Source organism: Halictus rubicundus, chromosome 1, assembly GCF_050948215.1.
Source record: "Halictus rubicundus isolate RS-2024b chromosome 1, iyHalRubi1_principal, whole genome shotgun sequence".
NCBI classification, from domain to species: Eukaryota; Metazoa; Arthropoda; class Insecta; order Hymenoptera; family Halictidae; genus Halictus; species Halictus rubicundus.
The window spans coordinates 24,855,998-24,882,854 of NC_135149.1; the positions used below are offsets into that span (position 1 = coordinate 24,855,998).

The 26,857-nt window shown below is 39.4% G+C and overlaps 2 protein-coding genes across 5 annotated transcripts in view; both read left to right on the top strand.

Moving 5' to 3' along the window:
- Positions 1 to 26,857, top strand: part of LOC143358792 (membralin) — a 135,259-nt gene that overhangs the window by 22,654 nt on the left and 85,748 nt on the right. For all 4 annotated transcript variants that reach the window (XM_076796265.1, XM_076796247.1, XM_076796274.1 and 1 more), the window contains exon 9: positions 11,015 to 11,098. In XM_076796265.1, coding sequence (XP_076652380.1) covers positions 11,015 to 11,098 — 84 coding nt within the window. The remainder of the gene's footprint in view (positions 1 to 11,014; positions 11,099 to 26,857) is intronic.
- On the top strand, positions 1,530 to 4,557 carry LOC143358670 (cytochrome P450 9e2-like). Its single transcript, XM_076795995.1, has 2 exons — positions 1,530 to 3,449; positions 3,483 to 4,557. The coding sequence occupies exon 1, from the start codon at positions 1,599 to 1,601 to the stop codon at positions 3,150 to 3,152; it is 1,554 nt and encodes a 517-aa protein (XP_076652110.1). The 5' UTR covers positions 1,530 to 1,598; the 3' UTR covers positions 3,153 to 3,449; positions 3,483 to 4,557.

Below are 26,857 nucleotides of genomic sequence, written 5' to 3' on the forward strand. Positions count from 1 at the left end.
ACGCGTATTATTCATTTAAATATTATTCAACCATGCACGATACAGTTGTATATCGTTACAAAATTACAAACGGGGAAACTCAGTAACATTGAAGCAAAATTTTTCCGATACGTGTTTAATATGATTCGTTTGTGTTGTTTTAAACCTGTATTACAATCGCTTTGTGGTTTATTAATTTGCATAACTTTGTACACACTCGTCTCGCAGAACGGGTGGAATATTGGCGGAGATCATATTTTCAATTTCATTTGCATGCTTTTGCTATTATTTCAAGATCAGTTTTGCAGCACATATCAAGAATAAAATAAAGATAAAATTGTCTGTGACGCATTATTATTACAGTTTAAACGAAACAAGGTTAGCAACAAACAACAATAAATCTACTCGTCGATATAAATTTAAACAAGAGTGACAAAAATCATGTATCGCATGCTCTTCTATGCTTGAAATCCTCGGAGCGTATTGTCAATAACTATTACTTGCATATTGAATAAATTCATTGCCATGCATTATGCACGCCAATTTTGTCGTGAAATGTGGATGATTAATTAAACAGCTGTGGTTCTGGACAAAATAGCATTTCAACTCTTACGTATTCCTTTAAAAATCAAGTATTTGATTAAATCACAATAAGTAGCAATAAAGTTTTTGTAATGGCACCTAAAATCGATACATTGCTGAAAATTTACAGAAAATAGTGGAACGAAGGATTTAAAAAGTTGAAAGATAAAAATTAATTTTATCTCTTTATACACACCTACTCAAAATTAAAATTTTTTTAGAAAAACTGTATAGACAGTTCAGGAACTAGGTGTGTTCTTCAACAAAAGATTGACGAGTTTTTACGATAAATTTTGTTTATACCCAAACGATGTTCACGGCGCCGTGTACATTTCTGTGGACGAATGTAAAATTACAAATCGATCGTCGGGCTCTCGAGTTTCCGAAAAAAACGCGTTCGAAGTTTGAGGTAACGAAAAGTGAAAGTTTTGTGAGACCGAAAGAAGAGGTTTTTGTTAGTCTGCCGTTTCGGCGATGCCACGACGAGCGTTCTCCATTCTTATAAAATTTCTGCAGCTCGATCTGCTCTGCGTCGGAGAGCTTGTTCATCGTGACTTAGCATTGTTACTCAGTTTTCCCGCCGTTGTCAAAGGAAAGCCTAGCCGTCGCGACCGATGCGACCGTTGATCCCGAGGAACCCGAAGAATTCGAAGACGAACGCTATCGACTTCCGCTCCGTCGATAAAACATCGTCAGCCGTCCCGACTGCATCGTATCTTCGCTGACTTCCAAGACGGATTCCGTCTGTGAAAGAAATCGATCAATCGTAACGGATCGGCTTCCGAAAGATAACTCTTTCCGAACACGCCCGTACATCGTGTTTTCCCCTGTGACTTTCATTTTCGCGGCCGTCCGCGAGCTTTTCGGGAAGTATCGATGACAGACAACGCAGATCGTCAAGTGGTTGACGTAACAGTCGTTACTCCCTCCTACGGCAGTTCCCTCGTCCAATGATAAATCCGTGGATATGTTCACTCACGTTTATAACATTGCTCCTAGTCACGAGTTGGAGTCATTCGGTACGCAAACTCGTAACGATGGAGTCACCTTCGATCTCTATATCGTTCAACCTGCTAGTGGTCGGGCTAATAGTCATCGGCTTGGCGAAGCTGATCTCGTTGTTCTACGAGCAATCATATTATTGGACCAGAAGACAGGTGCCGACGGTGTCGTCAATCCCTTTCTTGGGGTCCGGATGGGAGACGCTGGTTCGTCTGATCTCAATGCCGGACATCGTACAGCAGTGGTACAATGCCCACCCTGACGTGAGGTACATAGGGACGATGAACTTCGCCACCCCGTCCGTGATGTTGCGCGACCCAGAGCTGATCAAAGATATAGGCATAAAGCACTTCGAGCAGTTCCCGGACCACGAGAGCTTCATCGACGAGAGGATAGACCCGGTATTCGGCAAGAACATCTTCTCTTTGAAAGGCGACCGCTGGAAGGAGATGAGGAACACCCTGAGCCCGACCTTCACCGCCAGCAAGATGAGGTTCATGTTCGACCTGGTCTCCCAGTGCTCCAAAGAGTTCACCGATTACCTGTACACACATCCGGAGCAGTTCACCTCGGTCGAGACCAAGGATCTCTTCACCAGGTACACCAACGACGTGATCGCCACCGCGGCCTTTGGCATCAGCGTGAACTCCTTGGAGAACCGGGACAACGAGTTCTTCAAAAAGGGTGCAGACGCCACGACGTTCGGCGGTTTCCTCCGGCTGCTCAAGTTCCTCTTCTTCCGTTTGAGCCCCCGGCTCTCGAAGATGATCGGGATCAAGTTCCTCTCGCGAGACACCGGGAACTTCTTCGAGAAAGTGGTTGCCGAGACCGTGAAGACTCGGGACACGCAGAAGATCGTCAGGCCGGACATGATACACCTGCTGATGCAGGCCAGAGACAAGGACAAGCTAACGTCGCACCAGCTGACGATCGACGACATTGTCGCTCAAGCTTTCATCTTCTTTCTGGCCGGCTTCGACACGTCCTCCACGCTGATGATTTACATCGCCTACGAACTCGCTTTGAATCCTGACGTGCAGGAGAAGCTACGGGAAGAAGTTGACAGTCACATGGCGGAAGGGAACGGCAAGATCACCTACGAGGAGCTGCTCAAGATGGAGTACATGGAAATGGTGGTTTCCGAGACCCTGCGGAAGCATCCTCCCGTGGTCCTGATCGACCGAATCTGCGCCCAGAAGTTCGAGCTACCTCCTGCCGGACCTGGTTACGCGTCTGCCACAGTGAATCCCGGTGACGCGGTCACGTTCCCTGTGTTCGGGCTGCATCGCGATCCCAAGTACTTCCCCGATCCGGAGAAATTCGATCCGGAACGATTCAGCGAGCAGAACAAGGACAAGGTCAATCCGTACGCGTATCTGCCGTTCGGCATTGGCCCGAGGAAATGCATCGGTAATCGGTTCGCTCTGATGGAGACCAAGATTCTGATTGCCAATCTGGTGCACAGGTTCGATCTGAAACCCACGGAGAAGACCGCGGTGCCGATCGTATACAGCAAATCCAACTTCTCGATCAACCCTGACGGGGGCATCTGGATCGGTTTGGAAAAGAGAGAGGGCTTGGCTTTTTGAGATTTTAGAGTTCGAACAGAGCACTCGTTCGCTTTTGAAATGATGGTTGACGGGTTCGTTTCATTTGAATACACGGTTGTTCGTTTAGCGAAAAGGTTGAAAATATTGAAAACGTGAAAAGCGGATGTTTGTGTAACAGCACATTTCAACAGTTTTCGCTAAGCATTGAGAGGGTTAAACATTTTTATTTCGTCCTATTTAGAATTAAGTTTCGTTCAGTAGTATTAATAATGTTGTTAATTGTTCCACGACCGGTTATTGTAGTTGCTTTCTATCGAAGTATTCAAAAGAACAGCAGTCGAAACTGAAATACTTGGTGCAAGAATCGAGCAAGTCGAGATGTTGAAAATTGTTTAAATCTTACTTGACACATATTTAAAAACACGTGGAATTTCGGCAGGTACAATTTTCTTTTGAAAAATGGTCTTACTCGGTTTTAGTGTCAAAGTCTACAATCACTGTATCTGGGGCAATTTTTAGTGTAAATAATGTTATTAGCGTCGCTGTTAGTATCGCTAGTTTTTCATGTTTTTGGAGATACACAGGAGATGGACATTCTGCATTTTACAATTATTGTAATTATTCTTGTAAACAAACGTGGGACGTTTCGATAAATGCAGTCTTGTTATTTTGCAATGGCAATACAAATTAGTGACTGTTAATTCTCGGTTGTTTTAGCGTTAAAGGGGAAATATTACACTAATATTATTAGTAATAGGTATTAAAATGGTCATAACATCATTTTGTATATCGAATTTACACATTCAAAGCAGCTATAGCGTGCAGAGTATAAGCAGGTCAATGACCTCTCAAGGGACACTTAACATTATCTCTTAGATAATCGCCAAGGTAACCATAATATTCTACTGAAATGTAATAAGGTTTCCCATGTTCCTAAAGAAGCTACTTAATACATTATCAGGGAAAGAAATTAAAAGTTATTGAACTTACATACGTGCCATTTCTTTCCACTTTCACGCAGAAAGTCCGAACCGTGCGAGTATGTCAGTTTCGTTTCAGTGAATTTGCGAGTCAAATGTGTCGCGTGTCGAAATGGTAATGTTGTGATTTAGTATTTAAAGAGCCGAACGATAAACCGCGCTCGTGATTATGTAATATCGTTCAGGGCATGTCAACAAACAGAGAGTCTCCTTGCGAGAGCATAAATTTCTTGTAAAATTGTATTTCCGAGGACATTATTGTCGAACGAAATAAACGTACACGATTTCTGTTACACCTTTATGATAAGAATTATATAATACAGATTGTTGCATTAACGAAACCGTATGTGCCAAATGAACCGCAGTTGTACATAAAATATCGGATAGGATTATTTTCGTTGAGTGTTACACCAATGCCCATAAAAGTCACACAAAACCAAAGCAACTTATTTAATAACATAAAAGGTGGGAAAAATAAAGTTTATCGTAATAATGATTTTTGTAACATTCTTACACCTCGTAGGTCCTAATAAAATTTGGTTTACTCAATAGATTGCGGTGTAAATTAATTTTCAAGTTTGGCAAAAAGATTTGACCATCGACGTGGCAAAATGTTAACATCGTTTATTTACAAAGGTCGCATTAACAGCGGCGTCATTAGCGACCACGTTGGTTTATATGAAATGAATCAGTTATAAATTAATACATTCGCGTTAACGTTAATGGAAAAATAAATTTCTTAAATTTCGTGGTATGAATCTTTTTTGTAACTTAATTTCATTCGAAGTCAATTTTGGAAACAGCGTCTAATGATATCGACGAATGTGCTTGTTTGCTACATACGAGTATCTTGAACTTCGTCGGAATTGTTACAAACAATGTGTTTATTATCTGTTACAAGGACCACGCGCGTCGTAAATCACAGTTTGCCTAGATTTACGCTTCCGATAGCCTACATAATTCAAGTTCGATCAAGAACGATCAATTTCAACTTGAATTTATTTCGTTTATTGCTATTATTTATTTCGCGCCGGTGGACGATGCTTAGATAGTTTTATAGTTAGCAACGTCGACAATAAAGGACGTACGGACGTAACGACAATCCAGTCTATCTAATCGGAAATAGCGTACTTATGATTTGTTTACGCGCTATATTTTTTCGCTTCCGCGTGACGCTAGTTTGTTTTCCTTGAGAATGTTGCAGTGTATCAGATAGTTGTTTTCCTTGTGTGCGCAGTCATGTTTTCCTGGAACTTCGTTATATGCTCTTATGTAATTCGTCCGTCGCTTTTGCAGAATTGCCGTTAGCAATTATCGCCGAAGAAAATGATATGCACTATTTACATAAAATTATGCAGTTTAAAGCATAAACTACTTAATGGCATGCATACAAACTATATTTAGTACATTATTAATTACAATAAATACAATTAATTTTTTAACAATGTTGATTCGGCAGTTGTTAAACCGAACATATCATATTTTTATTTAGATTTAGATTTAGATCACCAATTCTAGTCGCGACTGCAGAGGAAAAGATATTGTAAATAAATAAGCGATCACTGATCAATAAGTCACTAGATCACTGATCAAATCATTTTAAAGACCATATTATCACATGAGGATTATTTCATTTCTTTTTAGTGTAATAGTTTATCACGTACAGAAGCTACAAAGGCATTTATTTCTTCACTTAATCATCTTATCGAGTTGAAAACAATGCATTTTTAAATGTCTTTGAATGTTTTCACTGTTTTGTATTCGATTTTTTCAGTGTTGTCATAATCGCATGAGATCCGCAGCTCTAATTATTAGTGTTCGTTACGAATTAACTCTTGCTGCAACACGCCTAATTTATACATTAATACTGTCCACGATTATTTGTACTTTATACTTGATTGATTTATACGTGAACAATTTCACGGAAAATACGGATTCGTCCCTTACCATTGTTTCGACGAATCACGTCATACTCTTGGAGCACGATTTAATTTAATTAATTATTATATAAACGCGATCGAGCAATACGCCCACGCACATGCGTGCAGACTTAATCCGATTAAATGCATCAAATTAATTTTTGTTTCAATAAAGTTCGCGTTCTTAACGAACGGCACGTTATTTGCATACGAAGTATCCACGTTTCGCAGATTTTATCGCTGCTTATTATGCCGGTTCGGAACAATTCTGTGCGATCTACGATATGAACAGATAACGCGAGTTCAATGGCTCATTGAGTACTCTTTATTTGAAAGCTTCTAGATGGTCAGCCGTGATTAGTATTGCGTAATCAACGAACTAACTGTCACCAGAAATTTATCGGTGATTCAGCTCCCAGCAAAGTCTCTTATGCTCTGTTGCTTGATTCGGCGAATGCCGCCGATTAATATGCTCGATGAAGAAGTCCTTTGTGCACCGGAACAGATGAAAATTAACCTTTTGCGCTGCACCTGTCTGCGAGAAGTGTAATCGCGATACGAGATTAAATTAATCGGCGTGACGAGGCATTGTTGATTTCAATTATTTTCGTTCGAAACTTTTATCAGCACGTTTGTGATATTTTTCTGATTAGCACTAGGTTCACGGGACCCGTCAAAATGACGGGTTCTAATATTTTTAATTTACAATTATTAAGATTAAGAAAATTTATTCCTTCGGGGAAAAAAATGACTAAAAATTTAGGCAGCACGTTCTCCTTATTTTTATAAAGTAATGTAAAATCAGTCACTTTTATAGCTCCGCAAACCTAGTGTTAAAATCAGACCAAGCATGACACAATTCGAAGTATATTCGCTTGATTGTTCCACGATACAATGGGACCTCGATTATCCGAACCTAATCGGGGGGAAATGCTTGAATCAGATGAAATTGATCAAACTGTGTCGTGTTTGGAGTCATTTCAATCAGGATTATGTCACGAATGTATCGGTAAAAGTTTCATTAAAAAAATCAGTAGTGCAGATTTTTTCGCCAAACATGAGTAGATCAAACGCAAAACCATAAATACGTTTAAAGAATTTACGAACACCGTCGTGCTCTGTTCTAAACATACGTAGTCCACGACAGTTGTACTTACAGAACATGCAAAAAGAAATATCGATTTTTCGAAAATGAAAAACCAGTATGCCCCGGTATATTTGCTCTGGGACAGTGGGGAAACAGTTTGGCGGTACGCTTGGTAGGTTGGTGGTAGAGTTCAGATTACACAAGGCAAGATGGAGGACTGGAGAGTTTTAATGAGCAGTGGGAGTGGCTTAAGTGGGTGATATCTTAAAATCTAAAATTCATTAAATCGAAACAGCAAGGTGGCCGGCGCGTGGAAATGTGTAAACGACGATACCCGGGATGTTATAAAGAAGACACGGCATGCGTCGTCGTTTGGGAATAGCTGAACTTCTTAATTATATTGCCGAGCCTCGATTAAGTTATAGAAGAAAGCACCCTCGCGAAAGTTTTTCAGTCATCCCTGAAGAATTAAGTAACCGGCATACGGGCTCCCGGTAACTAACCCCCGGATGTCAGCCATTTTTAATTTCGGATTCGAATGAGCTACCCGAACACGCGCGGAGCAAGTTTTAATTATACTCAAACATCACCGCTATACTTCGCGCATTGCAAATCGTTATTCAGTATTTCATTGCAGTTAGACGAATTCCGGCGAACAAAGGAGCCGTGCAATCGACGAAGTCCGACGATTGAGTCGGCTTTGTGTCTTCGTTCTCCAAAGTGAAAATCATACTTTCTAAATCGATGTTGGACTGATCGAAAGACCGTTCTGAATATTATTAGTTCGCAAATCTGTACGAAATTCATATCGATGAAAGGTTCCACTTATTTAATTGGTCCTCGAATTTCCATTCTATCGAAAATTCTGCAATTCGTTCCTCCGCATCGTGCTCTTTAAAAAATCGTACCTCAAGTAGTATTACAGATATCAACATGAAACAACCGGAATTACACGCACAAAGGTTGAAAATTTCAGGAAAAAAATACAACAAATTGCACTGTACATTTAAAATTGTTCTAAACAGTTTTCCTTGAGCACAGAGCTAACTCTACTAGGAGCCCCGGATTCTCATTGCAATTTATATCATAACTCAAGTAGTATTACAGATATCAATATGAAACAACCGGCATTACACGCAAAAGGTTGAAAATTTCAGGAAAAAAATACATCAAATTGCACTGCACATTTTAAATTGTTCTAAACAGTTTTCCTTGAGCACAGAGCTAACTCTACTAGGGGCCCCGGATTCTCATTGCAATTTATATCATAACTCAAGTAGTATTACAGATATCAACATGAATCAACCGGCATTACACGCAAAAGGTTGAAAATTTCAGGAAAAAAATACAACAAATTGCACTGTACATTTAAAATTGTTCTAAACAGTTTTCCTTGAGCACAGAGCTAACTCTACTAGGAGCCCCGGATTCTCATTGCAATTTATATCATAACTCAAGTAGTATTACAGATATCAATATGAAACAACCGGCGTTACACGCACAAAGGTTGAAAATTTCAGGAAAAAAAAACAACAAATTGCACTGTACATTTAAAATTGTTCTAAACAGTTTTCCCCGAGCACAGAGTCAACCCTACGAGGGACCCCGGATTCTCATTGCAATTTATATCATAAGTCAAGTAGTATTACAGATATCAATATGAAACAACCGGCGTTACACGCACAAAGGTTGAAAATTTCAGGAAAAAATACAACAAATTGCACTGCACATTTTAAATTGTTCTAAACAGTTTTCCTTGAGCACATAGCTAACCCTACGAGGGGCCCCGGATTCTCATTGCAATTTATATCATAACTCAAGTAGTATTACAGATATCAATATGAAACAACCGGCATTACACGCACAAAGGTTGAAAATTTCAGGAAAAAAATACAACAAATTGCACTGTACATTTAAAATTGTTCTAAACAGTTTTCCTTGAGCACAGAGCTAACTCTACTAGGGGCCCCGGATTCTCATTGCAATTTATATCATAACTCAAGTAGTATTACAGATATCAATATGAAACAACCGGCGTTACACGCACAAAGGTTGAAAATTTCAGGAAAAAATACAACAAATTGCACTGCACATTTTAAATTGTTCTAAACAGTTTTCCCCGAGCACAGAGTCAACCCTACGAGGGACCCCGGATTCTCATTGCAATTTATATCATAACTCAAGTAGTATTACAGATATCAATATGAAACAACCGGCGTTACACGCACAAAGGTTGAAAATTTCAGGAAAAAAATACAACAAATTGCACTGCATATTTTAAATTGTTCTAAACAGTTTTCCTTGAGCACAGAGCTAACTCTACTAGGAGCCCCGGATTCTCATTGCAATTTATATCATAACTCAAGTAGTATTACAGATATCAATATGAAACAACCGGCGTTACACGCACAAAGGTTGAAAATTTCAGGAAAAAATACAACAAATTGCACTGCACATTTTAAATTGTTCTAAACAGTTTTCCTTGAGCACAGAGCTAACCCTACGAGGGGCCCCGGATTCTCATTGCAATTTATATCATAACTCAAGTAGTATTACAGATATCAATATGAAACAGCCGGCGTTACACGCACAAAGGTTGAAAATTTCAGGAAAAAATACAACAAATTGCACTGCACATTTTAAATTGTTCTAAACAGTTTTCCTTGAGCACAGAGCTAACCCTACGAGGGGCCCCGGATTCTCATTGCAATTTATATCATAACTCAAGTAGTATTACAGATATCAATATGAAACAACCGGCGTTACACGCACAAAGGTTGAAAATGTAATGAAAAAATATACGTTTCTCGAATCGTTATAAACAATATTTTTCAAAGCCAGACCTAAGGGGCCACGAAGAAGATCTTCAGAAGAGACGTTCTGTATGAATCATGCGATCGGTTGGCACATGATATCGCATGGGTATGTCACGTTCGACTATTGGAATAATTTGATCGGTTTTCCAATTTGTATTTCCGGGAAACTAACGATTACCACGCGACATGGGATGGTCATAGAAGAGCGAATGAAATAAATTAATCGAGAGTTGTATATGGATTAGGTGCGCGAAGGAGAGCGAAACCTTGCCTCCCCCCCACCCCTGTCTCAGGGCGCCGATCGAAAGTTTGTCGGAACTTAAATCGAGATCGGGGAAGTTTTGAAATTAATTCTTATTGAGCTTTGAACCGACTCGTCGAACGCGACACGATTTCTTCGCGGCTCTCAACTTGTGTAATAACCTGCCGCTCAGAAACTTTTCGTCACTGAGCATCTAATAAATATTAAATTCGTATCGTTCGTCGCCGAGCATAACGATTTCGATACAATATCCTGTCGCTATGCATTCAGCGCGCTAAATATGAAACGAGAATTTTGTATGGATCTCTTTACGCAGACATGTCCACGATTAAGCGCAAATTTATCGTTAGCCCTGAAAGCGTGGTAGGTGCAATATATCGGCGGAGCTGAGCAGCTCATATTTCGGCAGAGACGAATCTCTTTTGTATTATTAACGTGTAGACTTTGACCCATCGGTGCTGACGAAAGTCTCACAAAATCTGAAAAGATAACATTTTTTTTACCAGGTTTTATGCATTTGTAACAAAAATGAGTAGATAAAATATAAAACAGTGCAAGGACTAAAAGGATTGAACATGTACAAATTATTCGAAGTAGAAACAAATATTGATTTGGTCCCTTTAATTAAAAACAATTTTTATTTTCCATAGAAATCCACAGCCTCGTAATTCCCTCTGTACACTTCTTGAATTTTGTAGATTATATAATATTAATATATACATATGAATGTGAATAATGAACGAACAGAATATATACTGAATTGTTGAGATTGTACTCAACCCCAGGAACCAATAATCAATTTTTTCACGTGAAATACTTCTTTTTGCTTTGTTTCAGTGGACTTGCTTCAAATGCTGGAGATGAATTTATCGGTAACCTTCCCGGCAACGTCTCTTCTCACCGTGATTCTGGCTCTAGTCGGTAAGTTATGCAAATCTCATTTTCTCGGCTGAAAAATTAGGCGAACGAATCGGTAAACTTCTACGGCTCCGATTAAGCAACAATTTCAGTTCAAGATGTCTTTATTTTTCTGGAAAATGCAGAATTTTATGGAAAATGTCACCATTCTTACAAAAATCAAGCTTGCGGGGAAAGTAGTAGGTATCGGAAAAAAATACTTGCGAGTTTTTCCTTCGACGCAAATCATAATCTAATTAAACAGTGCAGAATAGAAGATTTTAAGCGTGACACGAATCCTTCATTTTCTTAAATTACTCTTTCGTTCGGAATATGGATCCGCATAAAAAATACGCAGTACCGTTTTCAAAGATTCTAATTAAACAACATGACAATGTATACAGCTATGATATTCAAACTTTTGATTAGTTATTTACTTATTTATTTATTTGGTTAATCATTTTGTTATTTGTTCTGTCAAAATAATTAATCTCCACGACATCTAATCGGAGAACGAACATTACCCTCTCGTTGTATAGCAATCGATACGATAGTAATCGTATCGCCAATACAACGTCGCAGAACAGCGACAGAAAAAAGCGTAGATTATTTTATACAATTCCTCGTCGAGATTAATCGTTGATAAGATTGATTGAATCGTAATCTCAATTAGTCTTACGGGTGTGTAACTCAAACGTCGATAAAGCTAGCTACAGCACCTGCTAATCGCTGAGGTAATTTCGAACGTAGAGACACCCGGTCTACATTCTGGGAATTGTTAAATAAAAATGTGCATTTCAAAAAGATTCAGGGCACCTTAATTTAGCGTGAACCTAACATGGATCTACAAAATGCATATTTAAAGTTTGTAAATACCGCCTTTCTTTTTATTTTTCATGTAATTCTCGTCAATTGCAATTTCTTACAAATCTTTTCTGCGCGTCATTTAGTAAATGAACGCGTTAGAATAGTTTCGTGGGCCAGTGAATATCTCGCAAAGGGAATGCAGGGTTTTCATGGGTTTTCGACGTAATGAAAAGTGAGGAGGTATTCGCGCCTAGGATTATTGTAAAGGCGTGAAGTTTCGCTGTCGCGGCATTAGATCGAAGGTTGAACGCGTGTCAGGGCACCGAAGGTGCAAAATATTAAAGGCCGTTTTACTAAATCAGGGCCTCTCTCGGTTTCGTTCCCCCGCCGATACGACGTTAGCTCAGTTACAAAGCTGATTGCCCGGGACGGTTAACCCAGGATTCTGCATAAATTTCTGATGAAGGCGCAACAGTTGGGTAACCCGCTCGGAGCCCATTTAGCAACGGTGGTGGCGTCGGTGGTTTCCCTACCACGACGCCCATTTCCATTTCAACCTGAATCTCCTCTTCACGCTTCGCATGTCCGTCAGCGCCATCCAATTGACCTGCATAAAGTGCGATATTGCTAATCCTTTTCCGGGCCAATCCGACGTTTCGGAAAATCCTGACGCTATTCAATTTATTGCCCTTCCCCCCCGTTTTATCTCACTGTTTTGCACCCCCCCCCCCCGAAAGCGAATCAACCCCTTAGCACTTGCATTGCCACCCGGACGCCCATTGCAAGATAAACCTTCAGGCTAGAAATCTTAAATACCGAGGCTTTCAAAGAATTTATCTTGTTGCCAACATAAGAGTTAACTCCAAACTCAACACACGACAAACGTCCCTGAAACATGTAAAAATATATTCATAAATTTTGTCTGTAAAGAGTGTTATAATTTTCTTTTTATAAAAGCATCCCCTGAAAGACAAGAATACATTATTCGCTCTAGGGTTTGCCACGTAAGCAGACTGCGAATTTGTATGCAAAATAAACATTTTCCACCCAAGTTGTAAGAAACTGGAGCGAAGTAAAAATTTGATTTCTTTCTGAGTATGTTTAACCCTTTGCACTCGAAGCCATTTTAGCTCTGAAACGAAACATTTCTTCCGACCTAGAATATTTCCCTTCTATATATAATTGTTCATACTATACATACGAAAATCGTGCCATTTACTCGTAGAGTACTGAAATGTTTAGTAATTTATTAAATACAAACAAATTTGATAATGTAAAAAATATTTTGATTAATGATACAGCAATCTTTAGTGGCGTCTTACACTCGCCATTCGAGTGCTAAGGGTTAATAGGTTGAAAATAATGTAACAGTATCTTTAAAGTCCTCTAATCTTTTTACTGTTTTCAATCACACCTACTCATTTGTGTTGTAAACGCACAAAATCCGCAGTCTAGTTACAAGTCCAGCAGTTTCGAAATTTTCCAAACGAAACTCTGGCAGAGCATTCAAGAGTACAAAATGTACCATTTCTGAAAAATCGATTTCCCTTATTTTATTAAAAGTACGTAGCTCCTTACGTTTCATCGCGAAGTGTCCTGGAAATTCTGCAGGGGTGTGTACGGCGCACACATGATCGCAGAGCCCGGGCTCCATACTTTTGACCGGCAGTGTATACATATACAGAGGGCCGAGAAATCGTGGAGGTACTCGCCAGAGAGAGAGAGAGAGAGAGAGAGAGAGAGAGAGAGAGAGAGAGAGAGAGAGAGAGAGAGAGAGAGAGAGAGAGAGAGAGAGAGAGAGAGAGAGAGAGAGAGAGAGAGAGAGAGAGAGAGAGAGAGCTGCAGGATGACGGATGGAGGGCAGGAAACGACACAGGAACCGGAACCCATTACTCCAGATAACAACTTCCCTAAGGCTTCCTTTCCTTCTTCTACATCCACCCGTAAACCCGATATACACACGAGTGTTCCCGCGCGAACTCCAGCCAATCCTTACAGTAGCAAGTACGAATCCGGAAATTTACCACTTCTGTCGCCATTTTACTCGAATGCTGGCCAAGCAACTGGTGGCCCCTCAACGGCATATCGTATAAAACACGAGCCATAAAATAAGAAAACATTGAACGTCCGTGCCACGAAAACTGACCATCCCCGTGGCCACGCGAATCCTGCTATTCCAAAATCAGTGTTTTCTTGAACGTCAACAAGAATTTCGAGAAAACGTTAATCGCGGTCTTAGAATTGACGTCTGTGTTAAAGAGGCACATACTACTGTTAGAGAAGAAGATCAATCTTCTGATCGATCTTTCAACAATTTTCGCCTGTTAGCGTAAACTGTTTAACACTGTCAGACTACAGTTCTACTGTTTTCTAAAAATTACAACATCCCCGAAACTGAATAAATTGACTTCTGTTTAGATTATAATGAAGAATGGACAGGGTGTTTCACCTAACTCGAGAATTTAAAATATCTCGCTTCTTTTTTGTGAAAGAAGAAAATTTTAGAGGAAAGCATTAGTTGGTTCAGAGGGGCAAATATTATGATAGGCAAAAAAATTTGTTCAAGGTTATATTTTTCGAGATTTCAAGGTCATCGAAGTTTTTCTAAATGGAACGATATATTTTTATTATCGCTATATGATAGCCGAGGTCAAGACGAATCCAACGACCGGCAATATTATGACCTTCACGTGACCTCGAGTATGAAATATTCATAAAAGTAGGGCACTTGATGTAAATAGTGAAGTAACGATGACGTGATCCCTCTAGGGTTTCAAGAAATGTTCTTGAACCTTGACTAATGACTGTAAACACGCTTAATTTTGGACAGAGGTCTCCTTATACATTTAAAGGAGTATTTCAGGAAAATTCTGAAACCCCTTAAGAAGGACAAAATAAAGGATTTGAAGTGTAGGCTTAAGTCATTTTGACTCGATGATCCATCATTTTAGCGTTCACAGTCGACTCAGGTGCAGTTTCCCGGTCACTGGCATACCTATCCGGTGATTCATGAAGGTTAGCGTGATTTCGAATCGGATTAGATCGTTCGTTAGTTGACTCTGGCCACGGATAAAGGAAGAACCGACGGAGAATGCGAGTTAGGCGATTCGGTAACGGTTCCCGGCGTGCCGGTACCCCGATAGAAGCAAAGTTATTCCGACGGGGTCGTAAGTAGATAAACGAAATAGCAGCGAGTGCAACGTGTTCTGACCGTCCCTGAAAATGTGTTTACAGCATGTTAGGCGGTTGATCATGCGTTACTGATACGCCGGGGCGCCAGTGACTCCGTTCTTTGACGTTCCATTATGCAAAATCGTCTTGCTCGTCGTTCCCGAGGCCAAATGCTATACGACACGTGGTCGATTTCACGTGAATTCACTCCGACGATACACAGCTTGCGAGAAAATCACGGACGCAACAGCTGTGAACGACAAATGTAACAACGAAATTTTAGAGAGAACACAAAGGGTGGCGCGATAGCAGCGATAAGAACGGTACAAAACTGGAATACGTATACTCGTTGTAAATGTCACACGTTTCTCCAATGTAGAAACGAACGTAATTCGTATTAAATTATTTCATTTGAAATTGATTGAAATTTATACAGTACAGTGATTTCTCTATATATGTCGCCAAGGCCTGGATGATAAACGTCGCGGAATTATCCCCACTACCGTGGGGGCCCCACGAAGGTCGAGAGGCCTCGGACGCCGAAGAGTGTAAACATAACACGGCTCCGGTATGTCTCCTGCACGATACATGACGCTGGCAAGACCCGTGTTGTTGACATATATCGAGAATTCACTGTAATTCTATTGTAAGTTCACAGATGTCTCGCTAAAGTGATTTTCTCTCTCTTTTCTTAAGCTAATTCACTAATAAATTAATTAAGGGTATACCTTGCGATAGTGGGGATAGTTCCGCGACGTTTATTGTCCAGGCCTTGGCGACATATATAGAAAAATCACTATATTGATATATCCGTTCTGAAATTGACTTGATCATAGCGTGAGTTGTAAATTTCAACTAATAACAATGATTAGTAACAACAATTTTCTCTTAAATAATAATCGCAAAGGTGAAATTAAATTTCAAAAATTTGTTGAATCATGAACGAAACTGCTGTCGTTTCTGAACAATTTATTGGGAAGTTCTCGGCCGTTGATTTTCGGCTTTAAAAAGGTTATTGCAAATATTGGTGAAAAATTCAAAATTCCGTTTGAGGACGCGTATCGATTCTCCGGGACAGATGTGAATCATTGAGTCGTTTGGTTTATTAAACCATAACTGTTGTCATGAACACATTTAACGCGAATGGGGAGGAGGGCATCGCATCTCTTCGCATCCGGTGGAAATGCGGCATGGAATCTGGAGTTGTGCAATAGTTACAGAGCAAGTAGTTGGGGTTAGATAGTTGAATCAACATAGAGAGCGTCATTGATCTACTCGTGCTCACAGAGCTTGAAACACGTGTACAATGCGCGTACACGTGTTGCGGCCAAAGCAAACATGCACGTAAACCTGTTTTCCCAGTTTCTGCTTCCTTTGATCATGTCTCGCTTTATATATAATTTGCATAGTTGCATGTGTAGTGAATTGTAAGTGTCAAAATGCAGTGGCTACGGAACCATGTTTCTCGTTGAGCTTGCTGCAGCGATCGATCGACTATGACGATCATTGGAAGTGCCAAGTTGCGCGAGAAAAGTAGTTGCTATGCCAGACCCGGTATACTTTATCCAAAAAATTGGCGAACACGTAACATTTCTAATCCGAACAGACAGACGTATACAGTGTGTTCGCTATAATTTGTAACAGCGGTTTTTTCGTAATGGTAAACATTAGAAACAAACCGAAGAGGAGATAGTTGTACTATATTTTACTAGCAATATGATAGCGTATCTCAATTTTTTGTATTTTTAATATTTTTCTAGGAACAAAGGTGACCTTCATTTTTTAAAATGGAATGCTACATATTTGTTTACAACGGACATTGAGTCAAGGGCAGAAACAAAAGGGCAGAAATAGAGGAAATAGATTCAACATTTCGTAGTATTGTATTTACTTACGTATGTTGTAGTTATAAGACTACATCTCGTGTACACACATACACACAACATACTAGTAAATACAATACTACGAAATGTTGAATGTATTCCTTTTATTTCTGCCCTTGTATGATCCTGAAAACCATAGTATACTGCATGGTTGAACTCGTCTCAATGACCGTTTTCATTTGGTGTAAACACATATATTTAGTTACCTTATTTAGTCACCTTTGTTTCTAGAAAAATATTAAAAATACAAAAAATTCAGATACGCTAACATATTGATAGTAAAATATACTACAACTATCTCCTTTTCGGTTTTTTTCTAATGTTTACCATTTACGACAAAAAAGCTGGTACCAATTATCTCGAACACCCTGTATAGTTCAAAGGGCGTTACATACAATACTTTTGATAAAATTAGCTTATATTAAATTAGTCTCCATGCTGTATTTGAAGTATTACAATTTTTTAAATGATTTTAGAGGGGAGAGTCTAGTATAAAGGGTTGGAGTCCATCAAGAAAAATTACGATCAGATTAATTAGAATATTACCAATTGGATGAAAAATTGTGTCGAATGTCGATTGAAAAGGCGTGGAGGGAATAGCGACAAGAAAAATTGGAATGCGCGAATCCTCATTTTGATTTGATCATAGGGAAATGCGTCCAATCTCGGATTCCATCAAGCTCGAGTGCGCTTAGTATGCTCGGCCAGCAGGAAATATTATGTCCATTAGGTGCTGGATGTTCCGGTTGTCCTGGTGGTCTGCTCGAAATTAGTGTCGGCTAGGCTTTGTTCGATGCCAATGACACGTAAGCGATGGTCGCACACAGTTGACCACTGATTAACCACATTATTAGCAGTCGTTCCTTCAGGAAACGGTATAATTGTGCGTTACCTTTGTTTCGTGTTCCGTTCACCGAGGGATTCTTGCGCAGCCATTTGTTTGCCGGACAAATATGCTTTTGGTATACTTAGCGTCGAGCTGTGAAAAAGGAAACCTGGTTGTTTCGTTGTTCGCGGTTGAAACTGCGGACCTCTGTGCAAAATAAAAGTTGCAACGGTTGCGAGAGACTGGAACCAAATAGATATTTCATTCTTTCACCCTCCGGATGCTATGCCGGAGTCATTCGTGACCCGTGGCGGTGGGGATAAGCCCGATTGACCGTCAATATGTACAATTTTATTTCGATGTAAGATCACGCAGTTTTATTTCGAAATAAGAAAATCGCTATCCCTTATTTTTCTTCTTCTTCTGAAATACGAGGAAAGCCGGTCCCGAGCCATCGCCTTATATCGAAAGAAAACTGTAGCGAAATATTGGCGTGGGTCAGATATGACTCTGGCATAGGCCTAGAATTCGCAGCGGTCCGAGGGTTAATAATTTATGTAGTTGCACGGGGATTGTAACAGGTTCTACACTTTGTTGTTTTGCAAGTGTGTGAATACATATGTAATTTGCTGAAATCGTCGCATATCGAACAAACAGGTCCAAACTATTCCCAACAATTTCCACCAACAGCAATAATTTTATATTGACTTTATTTGGTCACGTTTTCTGAAAATTCCCACGATTTCGCATAGCAACAGGCAAGATGTAGAAATTTAATTTCACTGAAACTATCAAACAAACACGTTCAAACTATTCCCAACAATTTCCACGAACAGCAATAGTTTTATATTCACTTTATTTGATCATGTTTTCTGCAAATTCCCACGATTTCGCATAGCAACAGCCAAGATGTAGAAATTTAGTTTTACTGAAACTATCAAACAAACCCGTTCAAACTATTCCCAACAATTTCCACCAACAGCAATAATTTTATATTGACTTTATTTGGTCATGTTTTCTGAAAGTTTCCACGATTTCGGATAGTAACATCCAAGATGTAGAAATTTAATTTCACTGACGCTATCAAACAAACACGTTCAAACTATTCCCAACAATTTCCACCAACAGAAATAGTTTTATATTCGCTTTATTTGATCATGTTTTCTGCAAATTCCCACGATTTCGCATAGCAACAGCCAAGATGTAGAAATTTAGTTTTACTGAAACTATCAAACAAACCCGTTCAAACTATTCCCAACAATTTCCACCAACAGCAATAATTTTATATTGACTTTATTTGGTCACGTTTTCTGAAAGTTTCCACGATTTCGGATAGCAACATCCAAGATGTAGAAATTTAATTTCACTGAAACTATCAAACAAACACGTTCAAACTATTCCCAACAATTTCCACCAACAGCAATAGTTTTATATTCACTTTATTTGATCATGTTTTCTGCAAATTCCCACGATTTCGCATAGCAACAGCCAAGATGTAGAAATTTAGTTTTACTGAAACTATCAAACAAACCCGTTCAAACTATTCCCAACAATTTCCACCAACAGCAATAATTTTATATTGACTTTATTTGGTCACGTTTTCTGAAAATTCCCACGATTTCGCATAGCAACAGGCAAGATGAAGAAATTTAATTTCACTGAAACTATCAAACAAACACGTTCAAACTATTCCCAACAATTTCCACGAACAGCAATAGTTTTATATTCACTTTATTTGATCATGTTTTCTGCAAATTCCCACGATTTCGCATAGCAACAGCCAAGATGTAGAAATTTAGTTTTACTGAAACTATCAAACAAACCCGTTCAAACTATTCCCAACAATTTCCACCAACAGCAATAATTTTATATTGACTTTATTTGGTCATGTTTTCTGAAAGTTTCCACGATTTCGGATAGTAACATCCAAGATGTAGAAATTTAATTTCACTGACGCTATCAAACAAACACGTTCAAACTATTCCCAACAATTTCCACCAACAGAAATAGTTTTATATTCGCTTTATTTGATCATGTTTTCTGCAAATTCCCACGATTTCGCATAGCAACAGCCAAGATGTAGAAATTTAGTTTTACTGAAACTATCAAACAAACCCGTTCAAACTATTCCCAACAATTTCCACCAACAGCAATAATTTTATATTGACTTTATTTGGTCACGTTTTCTGAAAGTTTCCACGATTTCGGATAGCAACATCCAAGATGTAGAAATTTAATTTCACTGAAACTATCAAACAAACACGTTCAAACTATTCCCAACAATTTCCACCAACAGCAATAGTTTTATATTCACTTTATTTGATCATGTTTTCTGCAAATTCCCACGATTTCGCATAGCAACAGCCAAGATGTAGAAATTTAGTTTTACTGAAACTATCAAACAAACCCGTTCAAACTATTCCCAACAATTTCCACCAGTAGCAATAGTTTTATATTCACTTTATTTGATCACGTTTTCTGCAAATTCCCACGATTTCGCATAGCAACAGCCAAGATGTAGAAATTTAGTTTTACTGAAACTATCAAACAAACCCGTTCAAACTATTCCCAACAATTTCCACCAACAGCAATAATTTTATATTGACTTTATTTGGTCACGTTTTCTGAAAGTTTCCACGATTTCGGATAGTAACATCCAAGATGTAGAAATTTAATTTCACTGAAACTATCAAACAAACAGGTTCAAACTATTCCCAACAATTTCCACCAACAGAAATAGTTTTATATTCGCTTTATTTGATCATGTTTTCTGCAAATTCCCACGATTTCGGATAGTAACAGTCAAGATGTAGGAATCTGACGCGATTCTAGGAGCAAGCTGCAAGGCACACCGATAAAGTGAGGAATCTCGAAGTTCGCCGAAATCGATGTTCACGCATGATTGATCTGCATCACCGTTTCGTGCGCGTAGGTGCAAGACGGTGTAAAACGGATGCGTCGCGCACAAATACGTACGCGTCGCACACGTTGCCAACGGTACATCTATCTTGTCAATCACGACTGCGAATTAGTTTTGATGGTGCCGGGTTCTCGTGAAACCAACGTGGCGGAAATTATAATTATGCGATGGTTACAGGCTGCGCCAAATCTAGGTGACGCCCACGAACCTGATCCTTTCGGCTAGGATAACTTAAGCTTCGGCACAGATTAAACACCCTGCGAACACGAAAATTATACCAGCAAAATGTTTGCTAAAAGCACAGTCCGTCGCAGTTTTTCAATTCGCAGTCTACGTGACAGATACGCGACGTACGAATTTGAAAATGACGCTGTTCTAAGTCTAAAATGTATCCAAATCAAATTAATTGTTCAAACAAAAAAAAAAAAAATTCCCCCAAAAAAATGGTGCATTTTCAACGTTAGTCTAACTCCTAAAGAAAATTTGTGACAATTACAGCGCAGGTCGTATTTATGATAAAAAGGATTGCTCCGATCACGTTGCAAAATATTGTGCAACAACAGCGTCGACAACGTGTTGAAGCTACGATAGTTCCGTAGATTAGTTTATTGACAGCTATCTTATTAAGTGCAGAAACCACCTTGGAACCACTGCAGATATCGTTATCTACACTTGAAAACTGCTGCGACTTAAATTATCAGTTTTTGCCGTCGCAGAGATCATTGCCATTACCATACGCTCGGTTCAATGGCCTCCGCCACTGAGTCAGGATAACTTTTACTCCGGGAGTCAATGAACCCGATCTGGGTTAACGCTTGACTTTTTCAAAATCTCGCTTCGAGGCATCCTGCCTGTATTTGCAAATCGGCTCGGTTGCGCAAGCGAGAACGAGTAAAACGACAACGCGTAATTCTGGGAACTGTGTGCCACCAGCCTAACTGCAAATCGTTAATCCGAGGTTATTCATTTAGTGCGATCATGAATTGTAGATCGACAGCGTGGATCAATTCGATCGAATCGACGTCTTATTGCGTTTATGCGTAAAGTATTCATTTCACCGCGACTTTTTGTTGGCATTCTTTTCGCGATTTATTGCAAGACTGCGCTCACGTTTCTCAGGCGTACGCGAAGCTTGTTCTTAGCTTTTCGAAGTCATTTCGAAGTTCCGACATCTTGAAATCGACGCATGGCATTTTTATTTTGCACGAAGATCTAATATTATTAGAAACGGACGCCAAAGAAAATGGCCCCTTTCGCAGCACATTTCCCGTAGCATGGAAATTTGAATTCCCATGAACGTCTAGCTTGGTGAGAAGCCTTCAACCGGGGGATCAACAGGAGAATGGCGGAGGACAATTTCGGGGGGATCTAACGTCGCAAATATCATGGTTTCGGTAACAACTGGTAGACGCATGAATCAGTTAGAAAACGGGCCTACGCCCCGAAATGATCTTAACGCCGGATAATGCACGGATAATGCACTCATTTAAATGCATACTAGCCGGACATTACCTCAGCCTTCGGGTAAGCCCCCCTCCGGCGGCGAGAAGGCCCTGACCGAGTGTGCCACGACATTTTCCTCTTCCTCTTGACTTTTATAAAGACGTTAAAATTCCTCGAGCAACTGCGACGAACGCTCGATAATCTTGCGCGCCGCTGAAATTGCACGGGGAACGTTCCAATTTATGTCGCCAGCATTTTTCCGTCACGAAAAAACCGATCAAGAGGATCCTCGTTACTTGAGAAAAATTTCTCGGTGTTTCGGGAGACGACGGCGAACGAGTATAGCTCGGAATCCGTGGACGGGGAATTTCCCGACTTTTATGCGAAAAATATAGACAGTTTCCGCCGACCTTAACGGGTTACGTTCACCTGTGCAAAAAAGAATCGATATTTCAGGAATACATTTATGCGAACACGCTATCCCCTCGACTGTGTGTATCCGTAACCGCGCGCGAAACGGTCTTCCCCTTCTGATCCTGTAGCAACAATTTTACTTCCACTTTCACACTTCATTGTATAACAATTATCCTCGCATTAGTTATCGTAATAAATTTCAGACTGCGGATCTCTGTGCAGTCTCTATGCGATCTCTATGCATCCCTATGCGAAACGTTTTGTGCATCAATTGCAGGAAACAGGAGATGGGCATTTATTTCTTCTCCTAATACTAATAATAATAATAATACACTTTATTTCAGCCTCCCTCAGTTTTCTTTGTCTTTTATCCAGTTATTTCTTCTCTTAATAACTTTTACAAGTTTTGAAGACTGTAACCAAATTCTTTAATATTCCTGATATTTTTACAGTTTTGTAGTTCGTCTATTCATTTTGGTTGCAAACAGACTGGATTTTATGCGTTTATGATTAAAACGAATACACAAAACAAATGAAAACGTCTGAATATACAATTTTTATCTAAAAATTTAAACCCTACTTTTGGTAATTGTTGCAGACAATTTTTAAACTTATAGACGAGTGTATAAAATCTTCCATTGATTATATTTGAAGAATTTTACCAGGCTAATTAACTACCGCCATTTATTTCGACTACAAATTTTATAATTGAACGCTTGAAATAAAAAAGATAAGAGACAAATTATTCGGAATATTTTTCGGACAATTTTGTTTATACCTCGTTCGAGCGGTTGTATATCTGTTGTAATCCCCAGTGTATATAAAAGAATGAGGCGAAGTAAAAGAAAATTAAATGGCGCGTCGTATGTGAATGTCATTTTTCTTCCCGCCGTCTTGGAGTCAATAAATATGATCGTAAACCCGATGCATTTGCAAGAGTATAAATATCGTTGTATATATACGCACACTCCTCGTTTCAGGGTGCACACACAAACACACGCACACGCACACGCACACGCACACGCACACGTATACGCGTAGATCACGTAACCTAAACAGTTTAAACTGAAACCGCCTCAAACGACCAGAAAATCGAATAAAGCGCAGTATCCTCGATGGATTATCGCGTGAAACACCGTTCCGTGACACAATTCTCCTAAGTGACTCGATTAATTTCAACGCAAGTCAAATAATAATGGGTAAACCATGAATGTTTATGCAGTTATAGCATGTATTACCGAACAAAACGAAACGAAACACGAGTTATAATCAAATTTCCTGCAATTTCATGACGAATTCGTTTAACGAAATTTCTATTGAAATTCTATTCGGTAAAACTGGAGATTATATTAACATATCCTGCACTGTAATAAATCTTTTATGGTGGATAATTCGTGGGTAATTTAGAAAAATTAGTCTCGAACAACTAGTTAACATATTCGGTTCCAGCCAACGAAACAAGACGACTTTTGCAACTACAATTGTTTGCTACTCGGAGAAGTGCACAGAAAACCATATAAACGCTATAAACAAGTTTTTTTATTTATTACGGAAGAAGTAAAACCTTGATTCACTGATACTATCGTTTTTTCCTTTTTTGTGTATTGACATAATGCGCATAACATTGATACACGAGCGTTGAAGAGTTGTGAGTGGCACGAGATAACTCGGAGGACGATGTTTTTCAAAAACGTTGTTTTTTTAAAGCTTATATAACAGAATGCTTTCTGGTATGCGACACGAATCGTATTCGACCGATAAGAATAGGGTCATTGCACGATAAATGGTCACTTTTTATCACCGACATCAGAAATTTTGTTGGAAATGAGATATGAAAGAGGATTAAAGTCACAATTGGAAGAAAGATTGGAATCATTATCTTGCTCGTTTCAAACTTGCTTCTACAATGCATAGCTTCTAATTTTACAATTTTTATTTACTCTCATGGAGGCGAGCTGCACATGTAAATTTTTATCGAACTGGTAGATCTTTTCACTTTAATCAAAAAGATTATTTTTTCTGGTTTTTTTTTTATTCTAAAAATATCGTTTCAGTCTAAAAATTAATTCAGCATTATCGAGAACTTCAAACATATTTTCATGGTGTACAGTTCGACTTGGACGGCATTTGTCCAACTCGGCAAAAAATTGATATTGGCATAAACATTTGAACGAAGTACAGCCATACTACTCTTCGCCTATAAAGCGGCCCTCGATTCAGGGTAGCGTGAACAAAATTCCTGATCGACAGGAAAAAGTGATCAATTCGGCGTGCAATGAGCTAATATAAAAATATTCGTTGGTTCGCGAGGATGTGGAAATAAATGGGCCAGATGGTAGAGGTTAAATCACGGCCAATAAGCAGCCACATCCCTTTTATACCGTTTCGTGTTTCCGCCGTACTTTTCGTATCAGCGTTCGCTTTATCTTCGCTGGTTAGCTAGACAAGTGGTAGCCCTAATAGTTCCGAGCAAAACGGACAACAAGCGGAGCTTGCGTTACTTATTCCGTCGACACTTTCGTTCTCCAAGTTGCCCATCTGTCCTATGGACCAATGTAATTAACTAACCAGACTGCGCCGGCCAGTAATTCTTCACCCAGCTATTTTCACCGGGGAGGAGTGTGACAGTTCGCGTGCTGGTCGATTTGTACCATTCCCGTGTCGCGTACATTTCGGATGTAAACCGCTGGGAGGACACTCATCAGCATTCCCCCGGCGTTGCGTTGGCTTCTTCTTGTTTCGTCGCACTCTGTCCGATCAAGAAACTAATTATCCGAGGTCACGCCCTCGCTCCACAAACTATTCATTCTGGTCGTCGCGAGCCACCATCGTCCGCTAACATCGTCCTTCCTCTTGCCCCACGTATCGGCACCTATGGTCATTTCGTACACTATCGGAAAAAAAGATCTTCAACACTAAAAAATTGACCCTTTCACATTTCTACAATTTCGTACATACATTATCACGTCGCCATTTACCTTTACGACTCTTCTTAAAGTATCTATACAACGTATTTTTCAGTATTTATTTCTCGTTTCATTTTTTTCCCCAAGAAATATTAGGGTACCCATAAGTAATCAATTATTTGCAAAGAATTTGTTTTGCCTTTAGTTCTGTACTGATCGTTGAAGAGGAAACACGTATTCTTTTACGTTCAAAATATTCTAGAAAGTATAATTTTGTTTACAACCCTGTAACAAAATGGCGGCGACCGTATCTTCCGAGGATCATATTCGTCATTGCATACTTTTTCATGCGGGATTTAATGCCACGGCAACAACAAAGAAAATTTGCGATGTTTATGGAGATGTATTGAAGGTCAACGTTGGTTCAGAACCGCGGCTGGTCAATTTGACCGCACGAGATAATCAGTATAAAAGAAAGTATTCTCCACGTTTCTCACAAATATTATTTACATTTTTGTTTTCACACATACTGAGACATTATTATTATATATAGTCCCTTCCGTGACATTGTGTTTACAGTATACAACATGCCTGCTCATCCCGGATATCTAAGGAGACTGTTCAACAGTTTTATTAATCACCCTACGACCTGTTTCAACTAACTCGCTTTGCGCTTTCGTGACTCGCCTACGACACGCCCTAGGATACTTTTATTATTTCCGACTGGTCTCTTAGGGGGTTTCATATCGTTACAATTCATTAGGAAACGCACCACCGAGCATATGACTGGGTTTTATACCTATTCTTCTAATAGATTAGATCTTTTGCCTGTAATAATGAGTTCAGCACTGTACACATTGCAAATCACATTTTTTTTTCTAAAGTTACTTAACGTTGCCCACCCATTAAATGAAAAAGATAGTATTGTAACATTTAGGAATTCATTGCAGGAAAATTAGCCATAATACTTTTTGCAGTGTATTTAGGCATGAGTCAACATTGCAGATCGACACAGAAAAATTGTATTTCGCATAAATAACTGTATTCTAATTTCCAACAATCCATGTCGATCCACATTTCGGAGCGTCCATTTCCCTTGATACTGTGCTAATTGTTTCAAAGTGGACAGGACCATAATGCCCGGGCAGTCCGTCATCGTCGGCTTCCTAAATTCTCGGTTCGCAACTAGTTCGACGGGAAGTCGTTTCAAGTGAAATAACTTGGACGATGTTTCACCCGATAAGTGAGATTTAACGTTCAACGCCTGCGGAACAATAAAAACCGCCGGCGGAATGCGCTGAACGTACCGTTTTAACAGTATAATGGCCCCTGGGACCGGTATTAAATTTACATGGGGCGAGGTCTTGCACGCTGTACCACGAACTTTTAATTGTGCGGAAAGTATTCGATTAA